The following is a 23,640-nucleotide window of genomic DNA, read 5'->3' as shown; positions in this document are numbered from 1 at the left end:
GGGTCCACCACACTGGGATTTTGCAGCGGGCAAGAGCAATTAGTCTCAACTATGAATCCGCCATGGTCCATGTGGGAGTTTATAGTCAGGAAGCAGGTCAACAGTCAGTGGGTGGAAAATTACTAAGAAGAATCATCAGGGGTCCAGGATCTTGGCTGAATGAACCTAACAGGATTCTTGTTGAAGACAGGCCAGGATGATCAGACATCACTTAGGGATCAGTGGAGGATGAGGAACGCAATCAGATATGGAGGTGATCATCAGATATCGAGGGTGGGTGTTTTTAATTAACCTGCCTTTGCAGGGTTCGAAACTAGATTTACAAGGAAGTGCACACAGAGGGGCCTAGCAGATTCAAGAGCCTGACTAAGGCTGGGTCAAGCAAAAAATCTTGGCACCTCTGATATCTGCAGTGAAGAAGCCCATGTGACCTGGGGGGAGGGGGGCCGGGGGGAGGGGGAGAAGGATGTTCCACAGCATAAAGAGCACAGTGTCTCAGAACTTCAGAGCTTTTTAGTTCCGTTCTCAACTTTTCTTGCCTCATTGCAACAGCCTCTTAACCCATCTCCCGCGAACGTCAAGGACTGTTGTGAGGAAAGCAGCTAGCACGGGGCTGAACAAACCACCAATAAATGCAATTCCCCCTCTAACCTCCTCCACGCTGGCACCAGATTTACAGGCCCAGAAGTCCTCTTCTTCCCTCTGACTGTGGATGAATTACCCCAGCTCACGGCCAGCCTTTCCGCTGGTATGCTGGTACGTGTGTCCTCAAGCATCTCGCTGCCGCTGCCGCAACTCTGCCCGTCTCTCCGGCAGCAACGAGCTTTCCCTCTCCACTGGAGCCTTCTCTGTCAACGTTTAAACAATATTTTTGCCCATCTTGAAAGCAAACAAAAACAACGCTTTTTGACTCTATTTCCTCCTCCAGCTGCCACATTTTCTCCTTCCGTTTGTAGCAAAACTCCTTGGAAAAAGGTATATAAACTCAACATTTTCAATTCCTCTCCTATTCTCTTTTGAACTTACTTGAATCAGATTTTTGTCCCCTGCATGACACCAAAACTGCTCTTCTCAGGATCACCAATCCGTCCACACTGGTTAATCACATTATCGTTTCTTAATCATCATACTGTTCGATCTCTAATCAGCATTCAGCCCAACTGATTACTCTTTGTCCCTTAACACACTTTCTTCCCTTGGCTTCTGGGGTTTCTCCCTCTCCTAGTTTTCTTGGTTTTGCCTGTTCCTTCTCAGTGTCTTTTGTGGACTCCTCTTTATTTTTCCAACCTCTCAATATTCGAGTTGCCCCAGGATTGAGTCATCAGAACTTCTTCTTTCTCTCTCTACACTCACTTCTTAAGTAATTTCTTCTGGTCCCTTGGTTTTTAAATGTTACCTATATTCTGAAAACCTCTAAATTCATATTTCAGCCTAGACCTCTTTCCTGAACTCAGGCCCACCTATGAAACAGCCTACTTGCCACTTCCACTTGGATGCTTTACCCACTGAACATCACCCACTTATGTTCAAACCCAGACTCTCAATATTTCTTTTCAGACCTGTTCCTCCTGTGGCCTTCTGTGTGTCCGATAATAGCCACTCCATTCTGCTGGTTACTTGGGTCAAAAAGTTTGGTGTAATTTGACTCTTCTCTTGTTCTCATATCCAGTCCTCATATCCAATCCATTGCCAAGTTTTGACAGCTCTACTTTCAAAATTTATTGAAAATCCAGCTACACTTCACTGTCCTCACTTGGACCCTGGCCCAAGCCACCATCAGCCTGTACCTTGATCATAGCAATAGTTCCTACCTGGACTTTCTGCGTATGGCCTCTCTGCCTGTTCTCAGCACAGCCAACAAAGTGCTTTTGTTGAAGATAAGTCAGAAGTTGTCTCTGCTATTTTCAAAACCTTTCCTTGGCTTTTTATGTCAGGTAATTAAAAACCCTTCCCTTTCATAATCTTCATCTTCTAATACCCTCACCCTTCTTCCTGTCTGACCACACCTGTCTCCACGTTGTTCCTCAGATTTACCAGGCATGTCCTTGCCCCGGGACTTTTTCACTTCCTGTTCTCTTTGTCTGAATTCATCTCTCCAAGATACCTGCATGGTTCACTCGCTTGGTCCCTCAGGTCTTCAGTGAAAATATTTCTGTGTAATTGTAAATCTCTCTAATAGACTACAGGCAACAACTATAACTTAATCTTCTTTAAGTCTCCAATCCAGCCAGCACCCAAAACATACTTAATAAATATTTGTTGAATAAAGAAATAAGAGAGGACCCCGGCTGATGTGGCTCAGTGGATTGAGTGCCGGCCTGCGAACCAAATGTTGCCGGTTCGATTCCCAGTCAGGGAACATGTCTGGATTGCAGTCCAGGTCTCCAGTAGGGGGTGCACAAGAGGCAACCACACACTGATGTTTCTCCCCCTCTCTTCCTCCTTCCCTTCCCCTCTTTCTAAAAATAAATAAATAAAAACTTTAATAAAAAAAGAAATAAGAGAAGAGGCTAAGGTCTCCCATTTCTCCGAAGTGAGTTCTGGCACAGATATAATGCTTCTTGATAATATTATCAATATCAAAGTTTTTCCTAACATTCACTCAGTTAACCCTGTAGTTTCATATGGTCCCTTTCATGAAGTGGAGAGAATGAGTGCTATGAATTTTATTTCACAAATGAGAACACCAAGGCTCAAAGAGATTAAATGACTTGCCCAAAGGCTCACTACAAAGTAGTAACAGCCCATACATGAACCCAGGATCTGACTCAAAAAGGAAAACTGCTTCATTTCTGTGAAGACACTACCATACATCTTTCTGGAATTGCCATTAGTTACTCCAAACTCTTTTCTCTCTTCCTCTTTGCCCAGTGTCTCCTAAATCTGTCTCCTCCCCTATTTTAGAAAAACAAACAAACAAGAAAAAAACAGGGTTCTGAGATCAGATTGTTCCAGCTCTCCCACTTATGAATCCTGTGATTTGGGGAATATTCAGAACTTCTGCTTCTTCATCCTAAATTAGGGATAATAATAATTGTATCTATTTCATAGGGTTTATCTGTGAGGATTAAATGAGATATAACACAGTAAGAGGCTTAGCCTAGTGCTGTGTGCATAGTAGGCATTTAACAAATGTTACTCATCTTTGTTATCATGGGTTCTTTATACCTGGACTATTGCAGTAGCCTCCCAGCTAATCGGGCTGCCTCCCGTGGTCGTCGTTCTGCACCCTGGGATGGGGGAACTAAAGTGGAAATCTATTACGTGCGAAGCACTTCATCCTTACAGCAACCTTATGCGGTAATATCAGCATCATTTTATAAAAATGGAATCGAGCCAGGAGTTTAACATAGGTCGGACTCTAGAGCATGTTCCCTTTCCACTCTTCCAAATTACCAGGCAGCTGTAAAACACCATTTTCCACACATCATCCTGCTCAAAAGAAACAGAACACCTTCGATCGCCGCCACTCCCATTTCCCTTCAGAACATAACCCAAATTCACTACCCTGGGAGTGAAGGTCCTGCACTAGTTCCCTCCCTTCCCAGCGCTGTCCTGGAGGAAGCTGTGTTCCAGAGACGCTGATCTGCCCCAGTCGCATCCTGCCCGCCTTCACCTTCCCACCTGAGAAGACCTCCCCATTCCCCTTCCCGGGTTGACGTCCCTCCAGGCCTAGCGAGAGGCCCACCTGCCCCACAACAGCGTCCCGGACCTCCCCGCCCCCCTCAGGTCCCCCCTGGCCCTGGAGCTCCCGCCCGAATCCTTTCTGACACTTGGTGTTTGCTGCCCTGCGTTTCCTCGCACGGGTGTTTTCCTCGCCAAGCTGTAAACCTCTCCGCTTCGGAAGCCAGCCTCCTTTCCTTCTGTATCCAAGTAGTCCGGAGTCCTACATATATCTAGAAAGTGCCCAATGATATGGGTTGTTTGGGATGACAGATGATCTTCCCAGCTGGGCGATCTCTCTCCCTCTCTCTCTCCCTCTCTCTCTGACGAGGGAAGGCGCTTCACCTTAATTTCCCCTAATGCCTCCCAGGTCTGCCCCCCGAAGCACTCCTCAGCTCCGTCCTTCGGTTTCTCGCCCTCCCCGCCCGGGGCAGCCCCTCAGCCCCCCTCCAGGGCCGGCTGTTCCCCCAGCGCCTTCTCCTCCCACCCGGGGCAGCTCCTGAGTCCCCGCGCCCAGCCCACCGCCCCTCAGACTCCGGCCCCCCCTGGGGGGGGGTGGCCGGTCCCCCGGCCGCAGACCCCGCACCCTAGGGCCGTCACGTGGCTCTGTCCCCGGGAGTATTTGTTTAGCCTCTCGCCCCTCCCTCCGGCTGCCCCCGGGCCCCCTCCTCCGGTCCCACCCTTCGGACCCTCCTCCAGGGCTGCTCTTTCGGCCTCCGAGACCCCCCCCTCCCGCCCCGCTCCCCCACCAGCGCCCGGGGCCGGCCCGCAGCCGCCGCCCCGCGGTCCGGCCAGGTGCTGCCCCCCCGCGCCCCTAGCCGCCCCCCGCCGGGGCGGGGCGCGCGGAGGCGGGGGCGCGCGGGCGGCCGAGGCGGCGGCGGCGAAGACAGGCGGGCCGGGCGCGTGTCCGCGGCGCCGTGACTCGGCGGCTCCGCAGCGGCTGCAGCGGGAGGACCCGGCCGGAGGCGCCGCCGCTGCCGCCATCGCCGCCGGGCGGCCGGGCCCCGCCGCCGGGATGCCGAGGAGCCGGGGCGCCCGCGCCGCGCCGGGCCGGGCCCCGCGCCGGAGCCGCCGGCGGGCCCCCGGGAGGCTGCTGCTGCCGCTGCTGCTGCTGCCCGCGCTCTGCTGCCTCCCGGGCGCCGCGCGGGCGGCGGCGGCGGCGGGGGCCGAGGAACGGGCGGCGGTGGCGGCGCGGGCGGCCGAGGCGGAGGCGCCCTTCGCCGGGCAGGTGGGGCTGGAGCGCGGGGCCGGAGCGCGGGCTCGGGGCCTCGGGGCAGGGCGGGGGGCGGCGCCGGCCGGGCCGCGCCCGCCGCTGGGGAGCGGAGGTGGCTCTCGAGGATTCACGCCTGGGGTCCCGGCCGGGTCCCAGCGCCGGGGCTGGCAGGCTGTGCGGAGGCCGCGGGGCCCCGGAGCCGTTTCAGCACCGCGGACAGGGGCGGCGGGCGCGGGCGCCGCGGGAGGGTCGGAGGGCTGTGCTGGCGGCGGGGTGTGTGGCCTGCAGGACTGTGTGTGTGAGGGAAACCGTACGGCGCCTCGGAGTAAATAGTAAGCTCAGCCAGTCTGCCGCGGGTTGGGAGAAGAGCCCGAGGATATTCAAGCTGGAGAAAAGGATGGGATAGGGGGTGGGGGGCGAGGGGACGGGGAAGCACTGGATCGCTGTCTTCGTATCCGAAGGCTGTCACGTGGAAGAAGGATAGACTTGCTGTGCATGGTCCCACAGGGCAGAACTACAGCCAACAGGGGTGGGGGTAGGCGTCGCAAAAAGGCAAATTTCGGCTCAATATAGGAAGAAGTTTGTAACAATCAGAGCTGCTCAACCAGCTTAGGAGGCGGTGAGCTGCTCATCACTGGCATGTGCAAGCAAAAGCTCCAAGAGGGGATTGGATGGATACATGCACAATACCTGCATAGATAAATGCATAATAATAACGGCAATGCCAGCCACCCTCACTGTGCACCCACTATGTGCCAGGCCTGGTGCTGTGTTGTATGTGAATTACTAGTATCTTATTTAATCTTCATAACTACTCTAGGAGATAGTTGTAATTATCATCCCCATTTTACATGCCCACCTGTCCTTCCTTCGGGGGGAACAGAGAACTTAAGTAACTTGCCCCGTGTCCCAAAGCTAGTGAGTGATGAAATTGGGATTCTCACCTGGGCGTGACATTATTCTGTATTCCGTGGGGGTAAGGGCAGTGGACTGGGTGATTTCTTTGGCCTATTCCAACCTAGAGGTCTGCAATTCTAGTAAGTGATGTTGGTTGAGATGGTGTTTTTTTGCTGAAGAGAGCCAGAGTTAGTGCCTTAGGGAATCCGAGGAGACTGAGTGTGCTTGTCCGAGCAGGCAGTCTATTTGTTCAGAAGAATCTGCCAGAGTGGGGATTGAGCACGGAGCTCAGGGGGCCATGAACTCTGAAATGTTGTGCAAAATTGTGTTTGTGTGTGCAAATGTGTTTTTCTAGGAGAGAATCCATAGCTTTCTTCTGACTCTCAAAGAGGTACATGATGCAAAAAACTCAGGGTGGGTAGAAAGTCTCTTTAGCTCCATTTGGTAGTTGTCTTCCAAAAATTTTATAATTGCTGGCTGACTTTTAGCTAAAACTTTCTATAGCCCGTTTTTGTTTTCATCTTTATTATATCTCAACATAATCTATGTGGTCAGTTTATGCCCTATAAAAAGCAGGATTGCTCTAGTCTTCCTGAGTGCACAGGGTGAAGTGGAAAGACCCTGACTTGAGATTTAGGAGGCCTGGGTCCTAATCTGACCTTGGCCCACAGTGGTTTCTATGACCTTGGGCCATTTCCTTGCTTTTTATAGGCATGGATTTTACCAACTTGAATAGGAAGGGAGACAGCCAGATGATCTCTACTCTAAAACCCTTTTATTCCTGTGATATTTCAAGCATTAAGAGGCTATTTGCTTGAATATGTCAGGATTTGGAGAGAAGGTTATGTGTGTCCATTCTTTATCCTTGTTAGCTTTACTGGCTTTGATTGTTCCACCTTCCTTAGCCTTTGTCTTTGCACTCTTAAGTTTCCCTCTTACAACACAGGCTTTCCCTGGAGTAGCCGTATGCATCCTCTGGGTCACTTTGGTTGCCCTTTTCTAGTTATCCTTGGGCCCCAACTTTCAATAGATATAAATCCAACCGTTGTCCCCAGATGTGGGACCCTGTGGTCTTGCACAAAGGAAGGATGATTTCCTCTCTGGTGTTCAGGTCCCCTCCTGCTTCTGCCCTGCCCTTTGTCAGTCTCCTGACCCCCACACGTGAGGCCCCTCCTTTAGGAAACACTCTAGCTCCCGGATCCCTTTCCTGGGTCAGAACTGATAGCCTGGAACACAACACCCTCCACGTGGATGACTTTTATCGGAGTGCATCACCTTTCATTTCCCCACATTGACGTGTATCTGCCATTCAGCATCTCACTCAATACCTTCCCTGCAGCTCCCACCCTCTCCTTCAGCAAAGCATTCCCCTACCCGATAGGGCCCCATGTGATCCACAGCCCTGAAATTTTCACTTTGCTCCACTTCTTCTGGATCACTTATAAAAAATTTAAATCAAACAAGTCCCGGCATAGTCTCCAGGGGCCCCCTGCACTCTTAATCTCCTCTCATTTAGAGAAGTGACCCTTTATTTCCATCCATCGTTCCCTATCTCTAAGTGAGTTCATGAGAAAAACACCACCCTGAATTCCATAATGACTCCATTTTCAAGGCCTAATATATTGTCCAAAACTTTCCGATAGATACATTATATCCACTGCTTCTCTCAACGTGTTTGCACCTAATTATCCCTTTGTTGAGTATTAGTAGATCACATGATTGAAACCTTATAGAAATAGTGTTTTTTAGCCAGCAGATAATGTTGTTTACTCCCCTTTGCCTTCTGAAGCTTCTGGAGTCTGACTCCACCCCACCTCTTCACTCGAGGGCTGCCTTTCCCACTGCTCACTGGTACACACGCTTGGACCAGAAAGGCTTGCCTCTCCTTATATTGTAAGACAGTTACCCAGGTTTCCCTGGACATCAACACATGAAGTTTATGTCCGTGCCTCCACCAATCCATCTGCAGCCTCTCCTTAAAGTTCCAGCACAAGCTCTGCTTCTCCAGGGAACTTTCCTTGACTTTTCTAGTCATTTATTTCTGTCTCAGGGGAACACTTTGAGGCAGCCCCAGTCAGTTTGCCACTTAAGTTTTTTAAATACTTAAACATTACCTGGCCAGTGTGACTCACTTGGTTGGAGCATCGCCCCGCAAACTGAAAGGTCACAGGTTCAATTCCCGGTCAGGGCACATGCCTGGGTTGCATGTTTGTCCCTAATTGGAGCACATAGGTGAGGCACCCGGTAGGGGTGCGTGCAAGAGGCAACCAATCGATGTTTCTCACATAGATGTTTCTCTCCCTTCCTCTCTATGATCATGTCCTCAAGTGAGAAAAAAAATTTAGCACTGGCTGGTGTGGCTCAGTGGATTGAGTGCTGGCCTGTGAACCAAAGGGTCACTGGTTTGCTTCCCAGTCAGGGCACATGCCTGGGTTGTGGGCCAGGTCCCCAGGAGAGGGCATATTAGAGGCAACTACACATTGATGTTTCTCTCCTCCTTCTTCCTCCCTTCCCCTTTCTCAAAAAGTAAATAAATAAAATCTTTTAAAAGAAAAAGAAAATAAAAACATCATTTGGCGGTAGGGGCTAGTTATAGTTCTTAGGCAGGACCTCCCCCAACCAAAATGCTTTATGTTTTTAGCTCTAACACAATCCCAACTCTCAATGCTCACTGTTAAGTACTCAAGCATTCGATGATTCTACTCTATCCTTGATACCAAAGAGTTGCGTGGATCTGAAATAGACTCTCATGGGCATGCAGCCTCCAGGTCCTTTCTAAAACCCTTCTTAGGGATATGTCTTAATGTCTACCTGTCCTTCCTTCCATGGAAACAGAGGTTACTCCTTTTAACGGTGGTTCCACAATGTCACCCTTGAGTTGTTTCGTAACCATTAGGTAGGTTGTCATCTAGTGACAGTGACATACAATGAAGAGGAATTGAGAGAGAGATGACCATGACCTTAGAGACCATCAAGGAAGCACATAGTAGTACTTAACAGATACTTCTTGAATTGCCATTTGTGAGCTGCCCAAGTGCACTGAGCCTGACAGTAAGTGATTCAGAACTAGAACTTTTCCCCGGTTTCCTGACGTCTTACTGGAAAGCGTTTTCACTGTCTTTGCCTTTGGGTTCCATATCTCCGATCTTTCATTACCAAAAGACAAAGCCAAAAAATTTTTTGCATTCAGTCTGTTTTGTCCTTTGCTTTCTTGAGTCTTTCTTTTGTATTTTGCACATTGGCGGGGAGGGTTCCCACCGATTCTCTAATTGGCTTCCTGTGTTTGGTTTATTTAAAGCATCTCTTTCTCTTATTAGCTGAGTAGAATGCCCCAAAGATAGTTGTTGGTTTTTTTTTTAATTTTTGGACCTCCTAGTTTCCAATTTGATCCTGGGAAAGATCAGTACAGGCAGAAAGAGATAAGCCAATCAAAACAGGCCACATGAGTAACAGTGTGACGCCTGGTCCAAGGGCATAATGAACTCCTGCCTTCTAGACCAGTCTGAGGGGTCTGCTCTGGGCAGATGGAGAATGTCCTTTGCTTTGCATCTGTAGTCAAGGAAAGCTGGAGCCCTGAATGAGCCCAGGCAGAGGGTAGGCCTCTTAAGAAGCACTATCAGATTCCCAAGCCAAAATTCTATTTCAGTGTGATCATGGCCTCCAGCATATCTTTATTGTTGCCACAAAAAATAATTCTCACTCTTAGACAGTTCTTCCTTTTGCTTAACCTGAATATAGTTGCTGTATTTTTTTTAAAGATTTTATTTATTTATTTTTAGACAGAGGGGAAGGGAGGGAGAAAGAGAGGGAGAGAAACATCAATGTGTGGTTGCCTCTTGCACGCCCCCTGTATTTTTAATTCATTTTATCTTACTATTACTGTGGTTTTTCTTATTCTTATAGGGTGCTTTGCACATTCGTGATCCTGGCAACAATGCCATGAGGTAGATAGGAAAGACATCATCCTCATTTTATAGAAGAGCCAACAGAGCCCTGGCTGGTGTGGCTCAGTGGACTGAGCATCAGCCTGTGCACCAAAAGGTCATGGGTTTGATTCCCAGTCAGAGCACATGCCTGGGTCACAGGCCAGAGCCCTGATTGAGGATATGCAAGAGGCAACAATTGAAGTGTCTCTTCCTCTCTTTCTTCCTCCCTTCCCCCTCTCTAAAATAATTTTAAAAATAATAGTGATGATAATAATAATAATAATAATAATAATAATAATAAAAATAAATCTTAAAAAAAAGAAGAGCAAACAGAGACTCAGAGAGGCGATATGACTAGTCTGTATTTGCCCAGGACCCATGTGTAACTAGTAAACAGTAAAGAGAAGGTCAGAACTAGAGTTTCTGTCTTGGTCTGAGCGCCCTCCCCACTACACTAAACTGCCCTGTCCTGAGTAACCATGATAGCCTTCTGGCCAATGCTTTCCATGTTCAGGTGTGTCCCACTCCAGTCCTTGAAGAGGTAGTTCTAGAGCAAGTAAAGGTAAATGATACTTGTACCAAGGGTATTCATCTAAAGAAATGCTTTGCCTTATGACATGGTATAATTTGAACTCCAAATGAGAGGAACTGAATTCTTAGTGGACTGCAGCCAGTGTCTCCTCAGTACCTACATGGACCTGGCACATCCTAGACACTTGGTGAACATCTTGAAATTAATTTCATTGTCTGTGTCCACCACTGACTTCTTTGAATACTGCTTGGTACGTTAAAAACTCAGTCCCTTTGTGGAAGAAGACATGAACGCGTGCTGGAGACATAAACAAGGTCTGGCGCACTGCTGAAGAGGGAGGAGATGAGGTTCCCCGCTGAGGTTGGGGAAGTCAGGGAATATTTTAGGAAGAAGGTCGATATTGAAGAGAAGCCTTTGAGGGAAGGAAAGGATGGAGAGGGGGGCAGTCCAAAGAGAAGGAAAACCATGAACCAAGGCTCCGCAAAAGCGTGTGGCATGTTCAGTTACCAGCAAGTAGTGCGCTGTGCCTCAGGCGTCAAGTTACCCGCTATTTCCAGGAAGAGAGCGTGAGGAGAAGGCACTGCAAAGGGAGGCTGAGAGCAGATTGTGAAGCTGGCTTTTTTCCAGCGGCTTAGGGGAGTCATTAAGGGTTTCTGAGCACAGGAGTGACCTGTTCGGAGCCATGTGGACGAGGCAGAGGGACTGGGGCCCCTTCCGAAGCTGCTCTGGGCGCTGGCCCCTGCCCAGGACACCTTCAGCTTTCTCAGTGCAACGCAGGTCTGTGCACCTGTTTTAGGGACCGGTGAGTGGCTGGAAGCCGCGAATGCCAGCTCGGGCCCTCTCCGGCTGAGAGATCTGAGAGCCAATCACCTGCGTCCTCTGGGCTTCAGGACTGATTCCACTCGAGTCCTTTACCAGTTTTTCTTCGTCGTTACTCCGTGCATTCATTTTAAAAGCCAACTTTGAACTAGGCTTTAATGATATATAGAATAACAGCAAAGCCATCTGTATAAAAGATAATATTTTCTTCAAGACCATGCCGTGTTGTTATCACAAAGTAGATAGAAAGAAAGAAGACATTGTTCTGAACAACTTTTGTTGGCAGTGATCGTGTAAAAACTCACTTGTATACCATAAACACTCTCGCGTGCAGTTCTCTGTGCCCCAAAAGCACAGGGCCAGAAAGGTGGGAGTCATCTTCCACCTCTTCCTCTCCTCGCCCGCCTCAGTGGAATTAATTGCCAAGCCCCAGCAACCCCACCTCCTGAGTGGACTTTCCCCAGTGTCCACTGTCTTCACCTCCACCTCAGTCTCAACTTCCAGCTCCTCTCGCCAGGACCTCAGGAACTTCCCACCTGATCAGCCTCTCTCTCCGGTCCCTAATCCTTCTTCAAACAACAGCCCAAGCGACCTTTTAAAAATAAATCTATAAGGAATCAGTCATATCTGAAGCAAATATGGCAAAAGCTAAGATTTAACAAAGCTGGTTGGTGGTTATCCAAGTGTTTGTTTTATCATTGCGTATGCTTTTGGATGCTTGAAATATTTAATTTAAAAAATTAAAAACAAATGAAGAATCTGATCATGTTCCTCCCACCCTCCCATTGCTTCACATCACTTTTAGGATGAAGGGTGAACTGCGATCACTGTGCTGCTACTTCTTCCTTTTAGTTCATCTTATGGGAACGTGCCAAAGGCAAAAGTGGAATGAAGAGTATTACGAACCCCTGTGTAGCCAGCACCCACCGGGCTGAGACCCTGCGTCACTGGGTCCTGCCCACCTCCCCGGCTTCCCTTCGTACCAGCCACCTCCAGCCACCCTGGCCTTCTTCCTCTCCTTCCAATACTCAGGCTCCTTCCCACCTCGGGAATTCAATAAGACAGTCTTTTTTCCGGGATGCTCATCATTCCACCTTTACCTCGTTCACACCCAGGTCTCAGCTGAGATGTCACCTCCTCGGGGAGGCCATCCTGACATCACAGCCACCGCTCCTGTCATGCACTGTCACAGCCACTTCTCCTTTTCCTTCATGTCACTTCTCCCAAGGAAACCGCCCGTCTTCCCACGTCTGTCTGCCCCACAGGCTGTACGCTGCACGAGGAAGAGTCAGTGGGGGAGACACGCGTGTGAACCACTATTGGCGATGTAACGTGGCATGCTGCTAGTGAGGGCTGCACTGCATGCCATGGGAGCACGGAGGAAGTCCGTGGGACCCCGGGAGCCCTCCCAGGCGAAGTGGCAATTGAGTTCCATTTTGTAGGATATTTACTAGTTTATCAAGGAGAGGCCAGAATGCATGTGGGAAGAACATTCTAGAGGAGGGAATGAAAAAGGTACGGAGGAAGGAAACTGCAGGATGTGTGCTGGCAACACGAGGAGGGCTGTGGCTGGAGTAGCGGGTCCTCGGGGTGGGCAATAACAGGGTAGGCTGTAAAGACAGAAGATAAGGCTGGAAAGGTGCATTGGCCTCAGATGGTGAAGCGTGTTGAGTGCCACACTAGGGAGCTTGGACTTTAAGACTGGTGGTGAGGAGCCAGAAGGACGGCTCCACACTGAATCCAATTAGGCTAAAATAATAGAACTCTATATGATTACTTAGAGGTTATCTAGTTCAGCCACCTGCCTGTTACAGTTGAGAAACTAAGGCCTGACTGTGGTCTTTGTCTTCCCTCTGCCCTTTTCTAACTCACCCTGAAGTCAAGCCCCAGGGGACAGAATGCAGGCAGGTCTGCAGGAAGGCCCTGGGAAGGGCCGGGAGATGGAGGCTCCTCACTTCTCAGAGAGTGAATGAGGACCTCGCCACATCCCTGGCCTTGGAAGGCGGCCTCTGTAGGACTGGAAGACGCAGACATCCCAGAGCTGACCCAAAACCCCAAATGTGCCACCTCCCTGGGCATGGTGGTTGTCTGGCTTGTGGTGGCCTCCTGGGAGTGGGCCAGGGACACGGTGCAGGACGCCAGGGGATTCCCGCCAGTGCACTCACCGCCCACTTGAGCTGGTGGCAGCCAAGAGGCAACACCGTGCCATTAAGGTGTTTGTCAAGAAACTAAGTTGGGAATTGTGGGCGATCCTGAAAGCCCTTTTTAGATTGGCTGTAAGGAAAAAAAAAGAAAGACACAGTTTTAGAGGCAGATCAGAGCTAGTGTGGAGGGTGCTGTGTGACAGAGACAACCCTCCCTCGGAGGCAGGGATGCTAGGCTCTGTTTTCATTTCCTCTACCAACTTGCTTTGTGATTTTGGATTTTGGAAGTCATTTCTCCCTCTCTGAGTTGTATATTTCTCTTCTGCAAAACAAGCATGTTAAAGTAGATGCTCTTTAAGTATTGCTGGCCAGTGCATTTTCTGGATACCTGAATGGTTAAGCCTTCAAATTTGAAGTGTTTGAAAACTGGCTCAGCGGCAAGGCTGGGCCCTCAGCTGTATGGGTTAAAGGAGGAAGCCGGGTTTCGGTGGGACGGAGGTTGGAGCAAACGGACCCCGAGATGGGGCTGACCTCTGAGGGGTCACCAAAGGTGGCCAATCTGTCACTGGCGAGTGCTGGAGCAAGAATACAGACTACAGCACTGGGAGTCTGCTTCCTATTCGCCAAGATCTGCTCAGCACCTTACATGCATCCCTTAGCTTCCTATTGCTGCTGAGATGAATGATCACAAATTTAGTGGCTTTACAAAAACACAAATGTGTTATCTTACAGTTCTGGAGGTCAGAAGGTCAAGTGGGACTTATGGGACTTAAAGTGTTGGCAGGGCAGCTTTCCTCTGGAGGCTCCAGAGAGGATGTATACCCTCTCTCCCACTTCTGGAAGCTGCCCACATTCCTGGGTCTGCGGCCCCTTCCAGCAGTGGCATCACTCTGACATCTGCTTCTATTCTGACATCTCTGACTCTGAGCCTCCCCCTGGTGAGAGCCCTGGTGATCACACCGAGCCCACCTGGATAACGTGAGATTATCCCTCCCCACGAAGGTCCCTAATCATGTCTGTATAGTCTCCTTTGCCAGGTAAGGCAACACAGTCACCAGCTGGGGGTGGGGGGGGTCAGGATGCGGGTTTCCTGGAAGGACCATTAGTTTACCTACCACAGTGCATCATCTCATGGAATCCTCCTTGCAAGCCTTCTTTTATTGCCCTCGATAGAACAGACAAAGAAAAAGAAGTTAGGTCATCGCCCAAGGACATTCTGCTGGAAAGAGCAAAGTTAGGCAATACAAGTTTGGGACTAGAGACTCAGTCTCTGGAAGAGACTGCGAATCAGGCAAGGAATCTGAGACGCTGCAAACAGATTAGGATCATAGCCGTCTCACCTTAGGACCTGAGTACCAGACCAGGAAACTGAGGCAAAAGCCCAGGTGTAAGGACTGAGCTAATGTGGCAGTGGATGGGGTGGGATGATCTGGGCCCACTCTTGATGCTAGAATGCAATGACTCAGTGGAATCTCAGTGTCGGGGAACTGATGGGCCATTTGCTGAAGTCAGGGCCGGCCAAGGAGATGGTCAGGCAAAGGACCGAGGGTGAGAGCAGAGCCCAGGCACTGAGAGCAGGAGCTGGCTGTTTTTAATAGAAGGCTTTTCTAAGTGGGTAACATACTTTCTGCCTTAGCCAATTAGAGGTGATATGTGTGTGTGTGTGTGTGTGTGTGTGTGTGTGTGTGTGTATGTATTTTATCCTTACCCAAGGACATGCTTATTGATTTTTAGAGAGAGAGGAAAGGACAGAGAAAGAGTGGGAGAGAAACACCAATTGGTTGCCTCTTGTACATGCCCCAATCAGGGATGAAACCCACAAACTAGGCATGTGCCCTGATGGGAATCAAACCCGAGACCTAAAGGCTAGGGCTAGGGATGACACTCAAGCCACTGAGCCACACCGGCTAGGCTAGGGCGAGGCAATACATTTCTTCACGGCACAGGGCCGTCACTCCCGAAGGTCGTTACTGCAGTGGCTCTCACGCTTTAGTAGGTAACCTATTCGCCTTAGGTACAGAGTCCCAATCCCCAACCAGAGAGTCTGGCAGTAAATCTAGGTCTGGGTTTGGGAATGTGCACTTTTAACAAGCTCCCCAGATGATGCGACGCTGACAACCCACGACACGCAGAACTACACACAGAGGAACATTCTCAGTGTTCGGGGCTACAGCACAGTGAGGTGTCAGAGTTGCTCACCATCTATCAGGAAAATAACAGCCATTATTATTGCTATCTTTCCTGAGTCCTTAGTGCCCCATATTATTTTACTTAATTGTCACAACTACTCCATGAGGCGCATGCTGATGACGTGATGCAGGTAAGGGATGTGAGCGGTAGAGAGGCTGAATAATTTGCTAAGTTGTGGGACAAGTAAATGGAAGAGCTAGGATTTAAACCCAGCACGAGAGTGTGCGCTCTTGACTCTGACCCTAAACATCCTCTGCTCAAGCCGCCTCGCTGCTCACTGCTCTCCACACCCCTCAGCAAGCCTGCTCACGGCCACCTGCCCAGACAGGAAAACCAGCTCTCACTCTGCGCCTCGTGCTGGGAGGTTGTTGACTGAGTGCCTTGCGCTTTCTCTAGAACAGAGTTTAGGGTTGAAAGAGCTGCTATTCAAGGCAGCTCTGTATGGGAATCCCTTTATTGTGGCGGTTCTCAATTTTGCCCACCTCAGGGCAACTTGCAGCAATGTCTGGAGACATCTGGCATCTAGGGGGTGGAGGCCAAGGATGCTGCTAAATGTCCTACAGTGCACCTGACAGCTCCCCACCATAACAGAATGATCTGACCCAAAATGTCAATGGTGCCAAGGTGGAGAAACCCTGTTCTATAGCAAGTTCCACCCAGCGATCACTTGCCCTGAACACTTTAATTCGTTTTCATTCAATAACATGTACCTGCCACAGGCCCTGGGCTAGGCGTGGGGATACCATAGTGAAGAAGACCATGGGCCCTGCCCTCAGGCACTGTATAGGCAAGAAGAGGAGACCTGAAATTCAACACGTGGTTACAACACTGTGTGATAAGGAGGAAGGCATGCCGGGTTTCAGACGTGTCTGGGTTTGAATCCTGACACTTGGGAACCTCTCTGAACTTCAGTTTCCTCATCTGCAGCTCAGGGATCAGAATTCCTGCCTTGTGGGGCCGTGGCATGCTAGGGCGCCTAGCACAATGCCAGGTATACAGTGGGTGTTCTAAGAATAGCAGCTATTATCATTGTGATTATATCAGAACAGTTCTGTTAGAAAGTTGTCTCTTGCAGTGAGTCAGGATCTGCATCCTGCAGTCTCCCTCGCTGGGCTGGTTTTGCACTCCGCGCCAACCGGAATAGAAGTACCTCCGTCATCCACAGGTGTTTGGCTTTTCCAAGATGGTCATGCTACCTGCAGCCCTCCCCTCTCCAGCCTACAAACTCCTCGTCTTCCCTCCAGGACGTGGTTCCTCGCTTTCCTGGCCACCCTCCCTTAGCCATGCTCTAGTCTGTCACTGTCCCTTTTCACTCGTGGCTTCTAGGACTGGACTGGGACCTCCTGTGCATTGTTGAGACGAATGCCTTGTTCCTATGACATCACCACCCTAATATGATCTTGGTTGCCCAAACTCTTTGATCAAGCTCCTTCATTCTTTCTCCTTCAATCTAGCCCATGCTTTGAAAGTTGACACTTCCCTGCCTGGTCCTTCTGAACAGACTTCACCTCTGGCCTTTCTGGTAACATTGCATTTCTGGTCGAACATGGATGGGATCCTGACCGGGATCCTGACCGTTGTCCCACTCCTTCTCCAGACCTTACAGCCTGGCTTGAGCTCACGCCCCACCCCCCAACCCGGTGTGATGCTCCTGCGTGCCTCCAGGAGCCTGCTCTCGCAATTTTAACCGCTGCGTCTCTCCCCTCCCCCACTCCCCGCACACCGGGGCCAAGTCTGTTTTCCAACAGCAAACGGCTCCACCACCAGTTGATCTGGTTCTTGCTGCCTCCATTGCTACTTCTAATCTTGCCACCACCTCCGCTGTCTGCCACTCTCTTCCCTCTTCGGGCCACGGTTTTTCCCTCCTTGTTGTTCTCTGCTCTCTCCTTTGCCTACCGCTAATCCTGCACGTCTCCGCTTTAGCTTCTCGGGAACCAAAATCCCGCCTTCTGGCCAGCAGACCAATCGCGCTGTGCTGTGAGTGAGCCCCACTTCCTCGGTGCAGCCCAGCTATTTTGGTCCCTGCTCTGCACTCTGAGATTTTTCTCACTTCCCTCTGGGTTTACACCTCTTTCCGCACTTAAAGGGTGACAGACATCTTCGAGTTGGTTAACTGAGCTGTAAAGGTCAGACTTCTGCGTGACTGGTGATTGATTAATGGGTCCAGGTGTAAAAAGATGAAAGATAGGTCATTTTTCCTTTAGTGGATTTTATCTTTTCTTTTTTTTCAGATGGGACAATGGAGCCTATTGCCTCATTAGGCAAGGAAGTCAAACCACAATAGACTGAATTTCAGCAAACGGTTTTTTCAGCCTCTGATAGACGACAGGAACTGTGCTTGGGGCTTTCATGTGTATTACTCATTAAACCTTCCCAGGTGAAATTCCTTCCTCATTACCCAGACAGTGCCTCCTAGATGAACTGTTCATTCATTCATTCATTCATTCAGGGATTGTTTAGTGTGCCAGGCACTGTGCTACGTACTATAGCAAATACAAAAATAAATATGAAGGCTCTGCTCCTCAGGAACTTAATCTACTGAGGAAAACACATCAGCCGACAGGCGCGATAGGCTTCGGTGGCTGTGTTCAGGGTGGTAGACAAGTAAGGCACTGCAGGAGCCAACGGTACCCACCAGCTCTGCCAGGGAGAGTTAAGGGAGGTTCGCCAGAGGAGATGACATTTCAGCTGGACTGAAGGATGAGTTTGCTAACACACATAAAGAGAATGGGCTCTGTAGGCAGCAGGAACAGCCTGGAAGTGTGAAAGGGCAGGGAATGTTTTGGAGTTGGTATGACTGGAGCGCAGAAGACTTGCTTCAACATCAGGGGTTTCTGCCCAGAGCAGTCAGAGAATTGCCTGGCTCACGGAGCCAGTGAGTGGCAGGGGCAGAGTTCAGCCGCAGAAGTTGGGACTGCCTGGTGGCTAATCCACAGTCCTTGGCCTCCCACCCTCTCTCTCCCTCACACACACACAGACACACACTCATGCGTGCGCACATGTGCACACATGTACACACACGCACCAGGTCCTGCCTCAACGCCCCGCTCCCTGGTTTAGAGCTGTCATTTGACCAGCCCCTCCTACTCCCATGTCCCCCCTTGGGCGTCTGCCCCGAGCTCTGAGGACTGCCCCCAGTGAAGCTGGGAGGGAAGCAGAACCCAGAGAAGGCTGATCCATTCCGATGTCTGGTCCCGACCCAGACATTTACCCAGGACCTGAGGGCTTAGATCCTAATCCCTGTCGCTGCTGAGAATGACTCTGTGACCTTCAAAATGGGTCCTGATTGGCTCTGGGATGCTCCTTGCTGGAGCATTCCAGAGAAGGAGCCGGTGAGTCAGGCTGCCCTTTACTGAGGAGGAGCTACTCTAATTTCCCGAAGCCTCAGAAGGCTGGAGTGGGTCTGTGCCGACACTGCCCTGTTCCCTGCCTCCTACCATCAGCAGTCAGGGGGCTGGCGGGGAGAAGATTCTTCAATGCCACGCTACTTTAGAGGTGGGCGCTCAAAAAACACTCAGTTGGCTGCCTGGCTCGTCAGTGGTACCTGTCCAAAGAGCTCCAGCCATTTCCCAGATGCCATAATTCATCTTAGTTGAATTTTTTAGAGAGGAATTGGATTTATTTTAGATTTGTACCACACCTCTTTTGGGAAGGCTTGTGGCAGTTCACAGATTGAAGCAATGTTCTTAAGTAAGACTTTTAAGGATGAAACATAACTTGGTGGTCAGAAAAAAAAAGAAAAAGAAAAGTAATAGCTCCTTCTAAGCATCGCCATGCTTAACCCTTAAGCTATACCCTGGGCTGAAAGATTCCTGGCAGAAAGGCCAAAAGGGGAAACCACTGGGTTGCCCAATGTTCCTTTTCTGAAACCAAAAACCATACAGAATCTCCTGTAGGGAAAAAACTCCCTCAAGCTAAAGTCTGACAGAACGTGATTGAGTCTGGTGCTCAGGAAGGTGGGTGACAGGGTGAACAGTACACAGCTCGTCAGCTGTCCTTTCTCCTTGTGCAGTGCCCCCAGTGCTGTGTGAGAGGTCATGTTCATAGGTCACCTGAGAGCAAGCAGACTTGACCGTGACAATGTACTACCATCCACAGGACCCACGAGGACTGGCTCTTGGTCCAGGGAGAATGTGAGAGGGCAAGATGACTAGATTTCAAGACGCATGTAATCCAAAGAGATAACAAACACCTTCTGAGTGATTATGTCAGGTGCATTTGTTCCTTCAATCCTGCAGAGGAGGGATTATCATTTACATTTTACACATAAGGACACAGAAGCTCAGTTTGCCCAGAATCGCACAGCCGGCCAGTGGTGAAGTTAGGATTCAATCTCAGGGCTGCATGCCTCTTTACCATTATACCACCCTGTTTACTCAACCCAATGATCCTTTTTTTTTTTAAAGATATTTCTTTTATTTTTAGAGAGAGAGGAAGGGAGGGAGAAAGAGAGGGAGAGATGTGTGAGAGAAGCACGAATTGGTTGCTTCTCACACACGCCCCAGCTGGGGACTGGCCTGCAGCCCGGGCATGTGCCCTGACCTGGAATCAAACCATCGACCTTTCGCTTTGCAGGACAAGGCCCAACCCACTGAGCTATGCGGGTCAGGGCACAACCCAACAATTCTTAGTTAAATTTCCGTAAAGAAAGAACATGATGTGACGTGCTGGCTGTGAGGGGCGAAGAGACTTGATGACATGACGTAACCTGGACCGAGAAGTTGGAGCCCCTGGGTGAATGGATGGGGAGCTGTCCGCTGCCCTGTCATGTCCATTTCCAGATGCCTACTAGGGTGTTTTGGCTGGTCCTAGGCCACCGTCAAGTCACAAATGGTTCTCTGTAGTTTGTCCACTTTGAGAACAGATAATCACACAGGGTGGGGCAAATGTAGGTTTACAGTTGTGACTCTGCAAAACACAGAGTTCATTCTTACGTTATTTTCCACATGAACAACTGTGAAGCTACTTTTGCCACACCCTGCATATCATCTCTCCCCACTTCCTTCCTTTCCAACCCTCTCCACTCTTCGCCACACAGCTCCCCCCAAAGTCCTAGCCGTTTTAAATACTTCTCAGAATGTGCCACGCTCCCCCATAGCTCCAAACGATTACACATTTACATCCAACAAGTCTTAGCTCAGACCCCGTCTCCACCCGGAGGCCGCCCCCCAGGTCTCCTTTCTCTCCGTCTCCTATGTGGCTAAGATACTCCCTGTTTGTCCTTCTACAGAACCCTGCACACACCAGATTTTCAGCATTATATTCTCACGGTGGGTTTGTTTGGTGGGTCTGTGAGCTCCCTATTCATCTTTGCAGCCCCAATGCCTTGCACAGTGCCTGGCAGGTGGTAAGTGCCCAGTAATGTTTGTTGAATAGACATAATGAACAGCTACCGTTTGTCAGGCACTTCCTGAGCTCTGGATATACAAGGTCTGTCCAGAAAAAGTCCAGCCATTGTTAATATAATGAGAACAGTTTGCACAACATCAATGCAGCCTGGCAGCCAAGGAGAGTGGACTGGAATGCACATGCGTGAACAATGACGACTTCACTGTACTAGTCAGTGGGGGAGGTAGATGCTTTTGGGTGAGGATGTGTACTGTGTGGCCATCACATTCAAAATGATGGAGTAAAGCAACGAATCTGCATCAAATTTTGCGTGAAGCTTGAACATTCCTCTGCGGAAACTATCCGGATGATTCAGAAGGCTGCAGCTGTGGGTGACAGTGATTGGCAGCTTCATAATGACAACATGCCCCCTCATGCATCATGTCTCACACGGTTTCTTGGCGAAACATCAAATCACCCAGGTGACTCAACCCCTCTACAGCTGAGATTTGGCACTCTTCAAGCAATTCTGGCTTTTCCCAAAACTAAAATCACCTTTGAAAGGGAAGAGACTTCAGACCATCGATGAGATTCAGGAAAATATGACAGTGCAGGTGATGGCAACTGGGAGAACTGTGTGAGGTCCCACGGTGCCTACTTTGAAGGGGACCAGATCATTGTCTTATGTACAATGTTTCTTATATCTTGTATCTTCTTCAATAAATGTCTCTATTTTTCATATTATATGGCTGGATACCTTCTGGGCAGACCTCGTACAGGGATGAGTAAAAGCCAGACTCTTCCCCTGAGGAGCTCTGAGTCTGATATGTAATGATTAGAGCCCAATATTATAAGATCTATATGATCTATAATAGGGGATTTAGGGAGCACAGAAGAGGGAGAAAATAATTTAGTCTGGGGAGTGAGGGAAATCTTCCAGAAGTATAATTTATGGGCTGAACCTTAAAATAATGAACGGCTTTTGCCAAACTCTAAAGCACTATCATACTATCAAGCTGGAGGGGAAATGCATGAAGGCATGAATGAGATTCAGTGTTTGGGCAACTTCAAGACGTATTGATGTCTTGTGCCACAGTTTGGAATGAAAAACATGTTTTAACCATAAAATATGAAGGAGATAAGGTTGTTGCTCTGTTGTGGATATTTTAAGACTTTATTATTCTGAATATTTTGTTTTTAACTGTCCGATGGATTTTATCACAAGGCAGTAAAGACGTCACAGTCACCTTTGGTGAAACAAAGAACTCATTCACAGTTTCTGGTTTGCCTCCTTCCAAAAGTGATTTGATGTGACTTGTAATAAATAACAGGCACATCCACAGTTAGACTGTCCATATAGGAACAGTAGATGGGAAGGGAATGAGACGGTTTCCTGCATTCCCTTTCCTTCCTGAGCTCACGCGGTATCAGGACAGTCCCCCGTGGGTGGGCGCAGGCCCCACCGCAGGAAGCTCCCGCGAATGTTCATGGTTCAATGAACACACGGCCATTTTTCTCGCTTTCCAACTGATGCCACAGATGTTTTCTGGCGATCTGGTTTCTTTCGGCTTCCATCCCCTCATGCTCTTCGGTGGAAATAATTGTCTTCACTTTGCCACCCTTCAGATTCAAAACTTGTTTGAGCTCCATCACCCACGCTCTTTTCAGACTTCCTTACCATTCGGAAGTTTTTCTCCTTTTTATTTCTTAATGACTCCATGCATAAAACTTAGAGAAAAGAAAAGAACAACAAAAAAATGAGTCCCCCATGGTCCTATAGCAAAGGATATTTATTAATTATTTTTATGTAAAAATTTTCTTGACATCATTTCAGACTTTCAGAAAAGTTTTCAAGAATAGGACAAAGAACTTACCTCATTCCCCAATTATTAACATTTTACTACACATTTCCTCTGTCTCTTTCTATTTTCTCCTGAGTCTATTTTTTCAAAAAGTTGCCAACATCATACACCTTTACTTAAACCTAACTGCTTCAGTGTGTACTTCTTAAAAACAAGAAATTACCTTATATAATCTATTCTTACTATTATTCTTAATGTGTGCCCTTGTAGGCTTTTCTATACATATATGTATGTATTGATATTTAAATTAAATAATATATTGTTTTATTTATTTTTTTATAGTGGCTTGCTTTTCTGGAGGGATTAGCAATAAAGGTCATATATAATCTCATGCCAATAAATATTCTACAGCATGAGTCTTCATCAGACTCTGATTATAGACACAGGTCTCTGGAGGCACATTTTAACAGGCCATTTTACTTCTGTGAAAGAACTGTTCGTATGCTCTTGCATGTCCAGTCATACGTCAGTGAAAACCACTGAATAAATGAGCCAAGAGTCAGGGTGGTAGGAAGCCCTGAATGCAAATTTCAGCTCGATTCTGTAGTCAGGAGAGACCCAGCAAAAGCTTTGCAGCCGGAGAGGAACCCAACAAGAGCTGTGTTTTCTGGAGACAAATGTGACATGTCTTCGGGAGGGAGTGGCGGAGGAAGAACCGGAGCACGAGGCCATAAGCTCCTGGGATAAAACGTCCCTGGTACTCAACGACCACCCCCTGCCCAGGTGGAACAGAGCCTTCTCCAGCATAATGCCTCCTCTCTTTCCCGTGTCTTTCAGAACTGGTTGAAGTCATATGGCTACCTGCTGCCCTACGATTCACGGGCCTCTGCGTTGCACTCAGGGAAGGCCTTGCAGTCAGCGGTCTCCACCATGCAGCAGTTTTACGGGATCCCAGTCACCGGTGTGTTGGATCAGACGACAATCGAGTAAGATTTGCACAGGGCATTGTACCTTTGAACTTTCCGGACTTAACGCTTGGGCTCACTTTCGTCATGGCCTCCTGTGTACATCACGCCCATCCTATTTCTCTACCTTTTCCTCTGCCCTGTCATCCCGGGAAGCAAAA

The 23,640-nt window shown here is 49.0% G+C and overlaps 1 protein-coding gene across 1 annotated transcript in view; it reads left to right on the top strand.

The window, feature by feature from the left end:
- The first annotated feature begins 4,678 nt into the window (after positions 1 to 4,678).
- Positions 4,679 to 23,640, top strand: part of MMP24 (matrix metallopeptidase 24) — a 41,755-nt gene continuing 22,793 nt past the window's right edge. The window contains exons 1-2 of the mRNA XM_045833191.1: positions 4,679 to 4,891; positions 23,352 to 23,500. Coding sequence (XP_045689147.1) covers positions 4,679 to 4,891; positions 23,352 to 23,500 — 362 coding nt within the window. The remainder of the gene's footprint in view (positions 4,892 to 23,351; positions 23,501 to 23,640) is intronic.

The sequence above is a fragment of the Phyllostomus hastatus genome, unplaced genomic scaffold, assembly GCF_019186645.2.
Source record: "Phyllostomus hastatus isolate PE091 unplaced genomic scaffold, TTU_PhHast_1.1 phas_contig_17, whole genome shotgun sequence".
Lineage (NCBI taxonomy): Eukaryota > Metazoa > Chordata > Mammalia > Chiroptera > Phyllostomidae > Phyllostomus > Phyllostomus hastatus.
The sequence above is the reverse complement of the archived record's forward strand: the minus strand, read 5'-3'. Positions and strand labels throughout refer to the sequence as shown.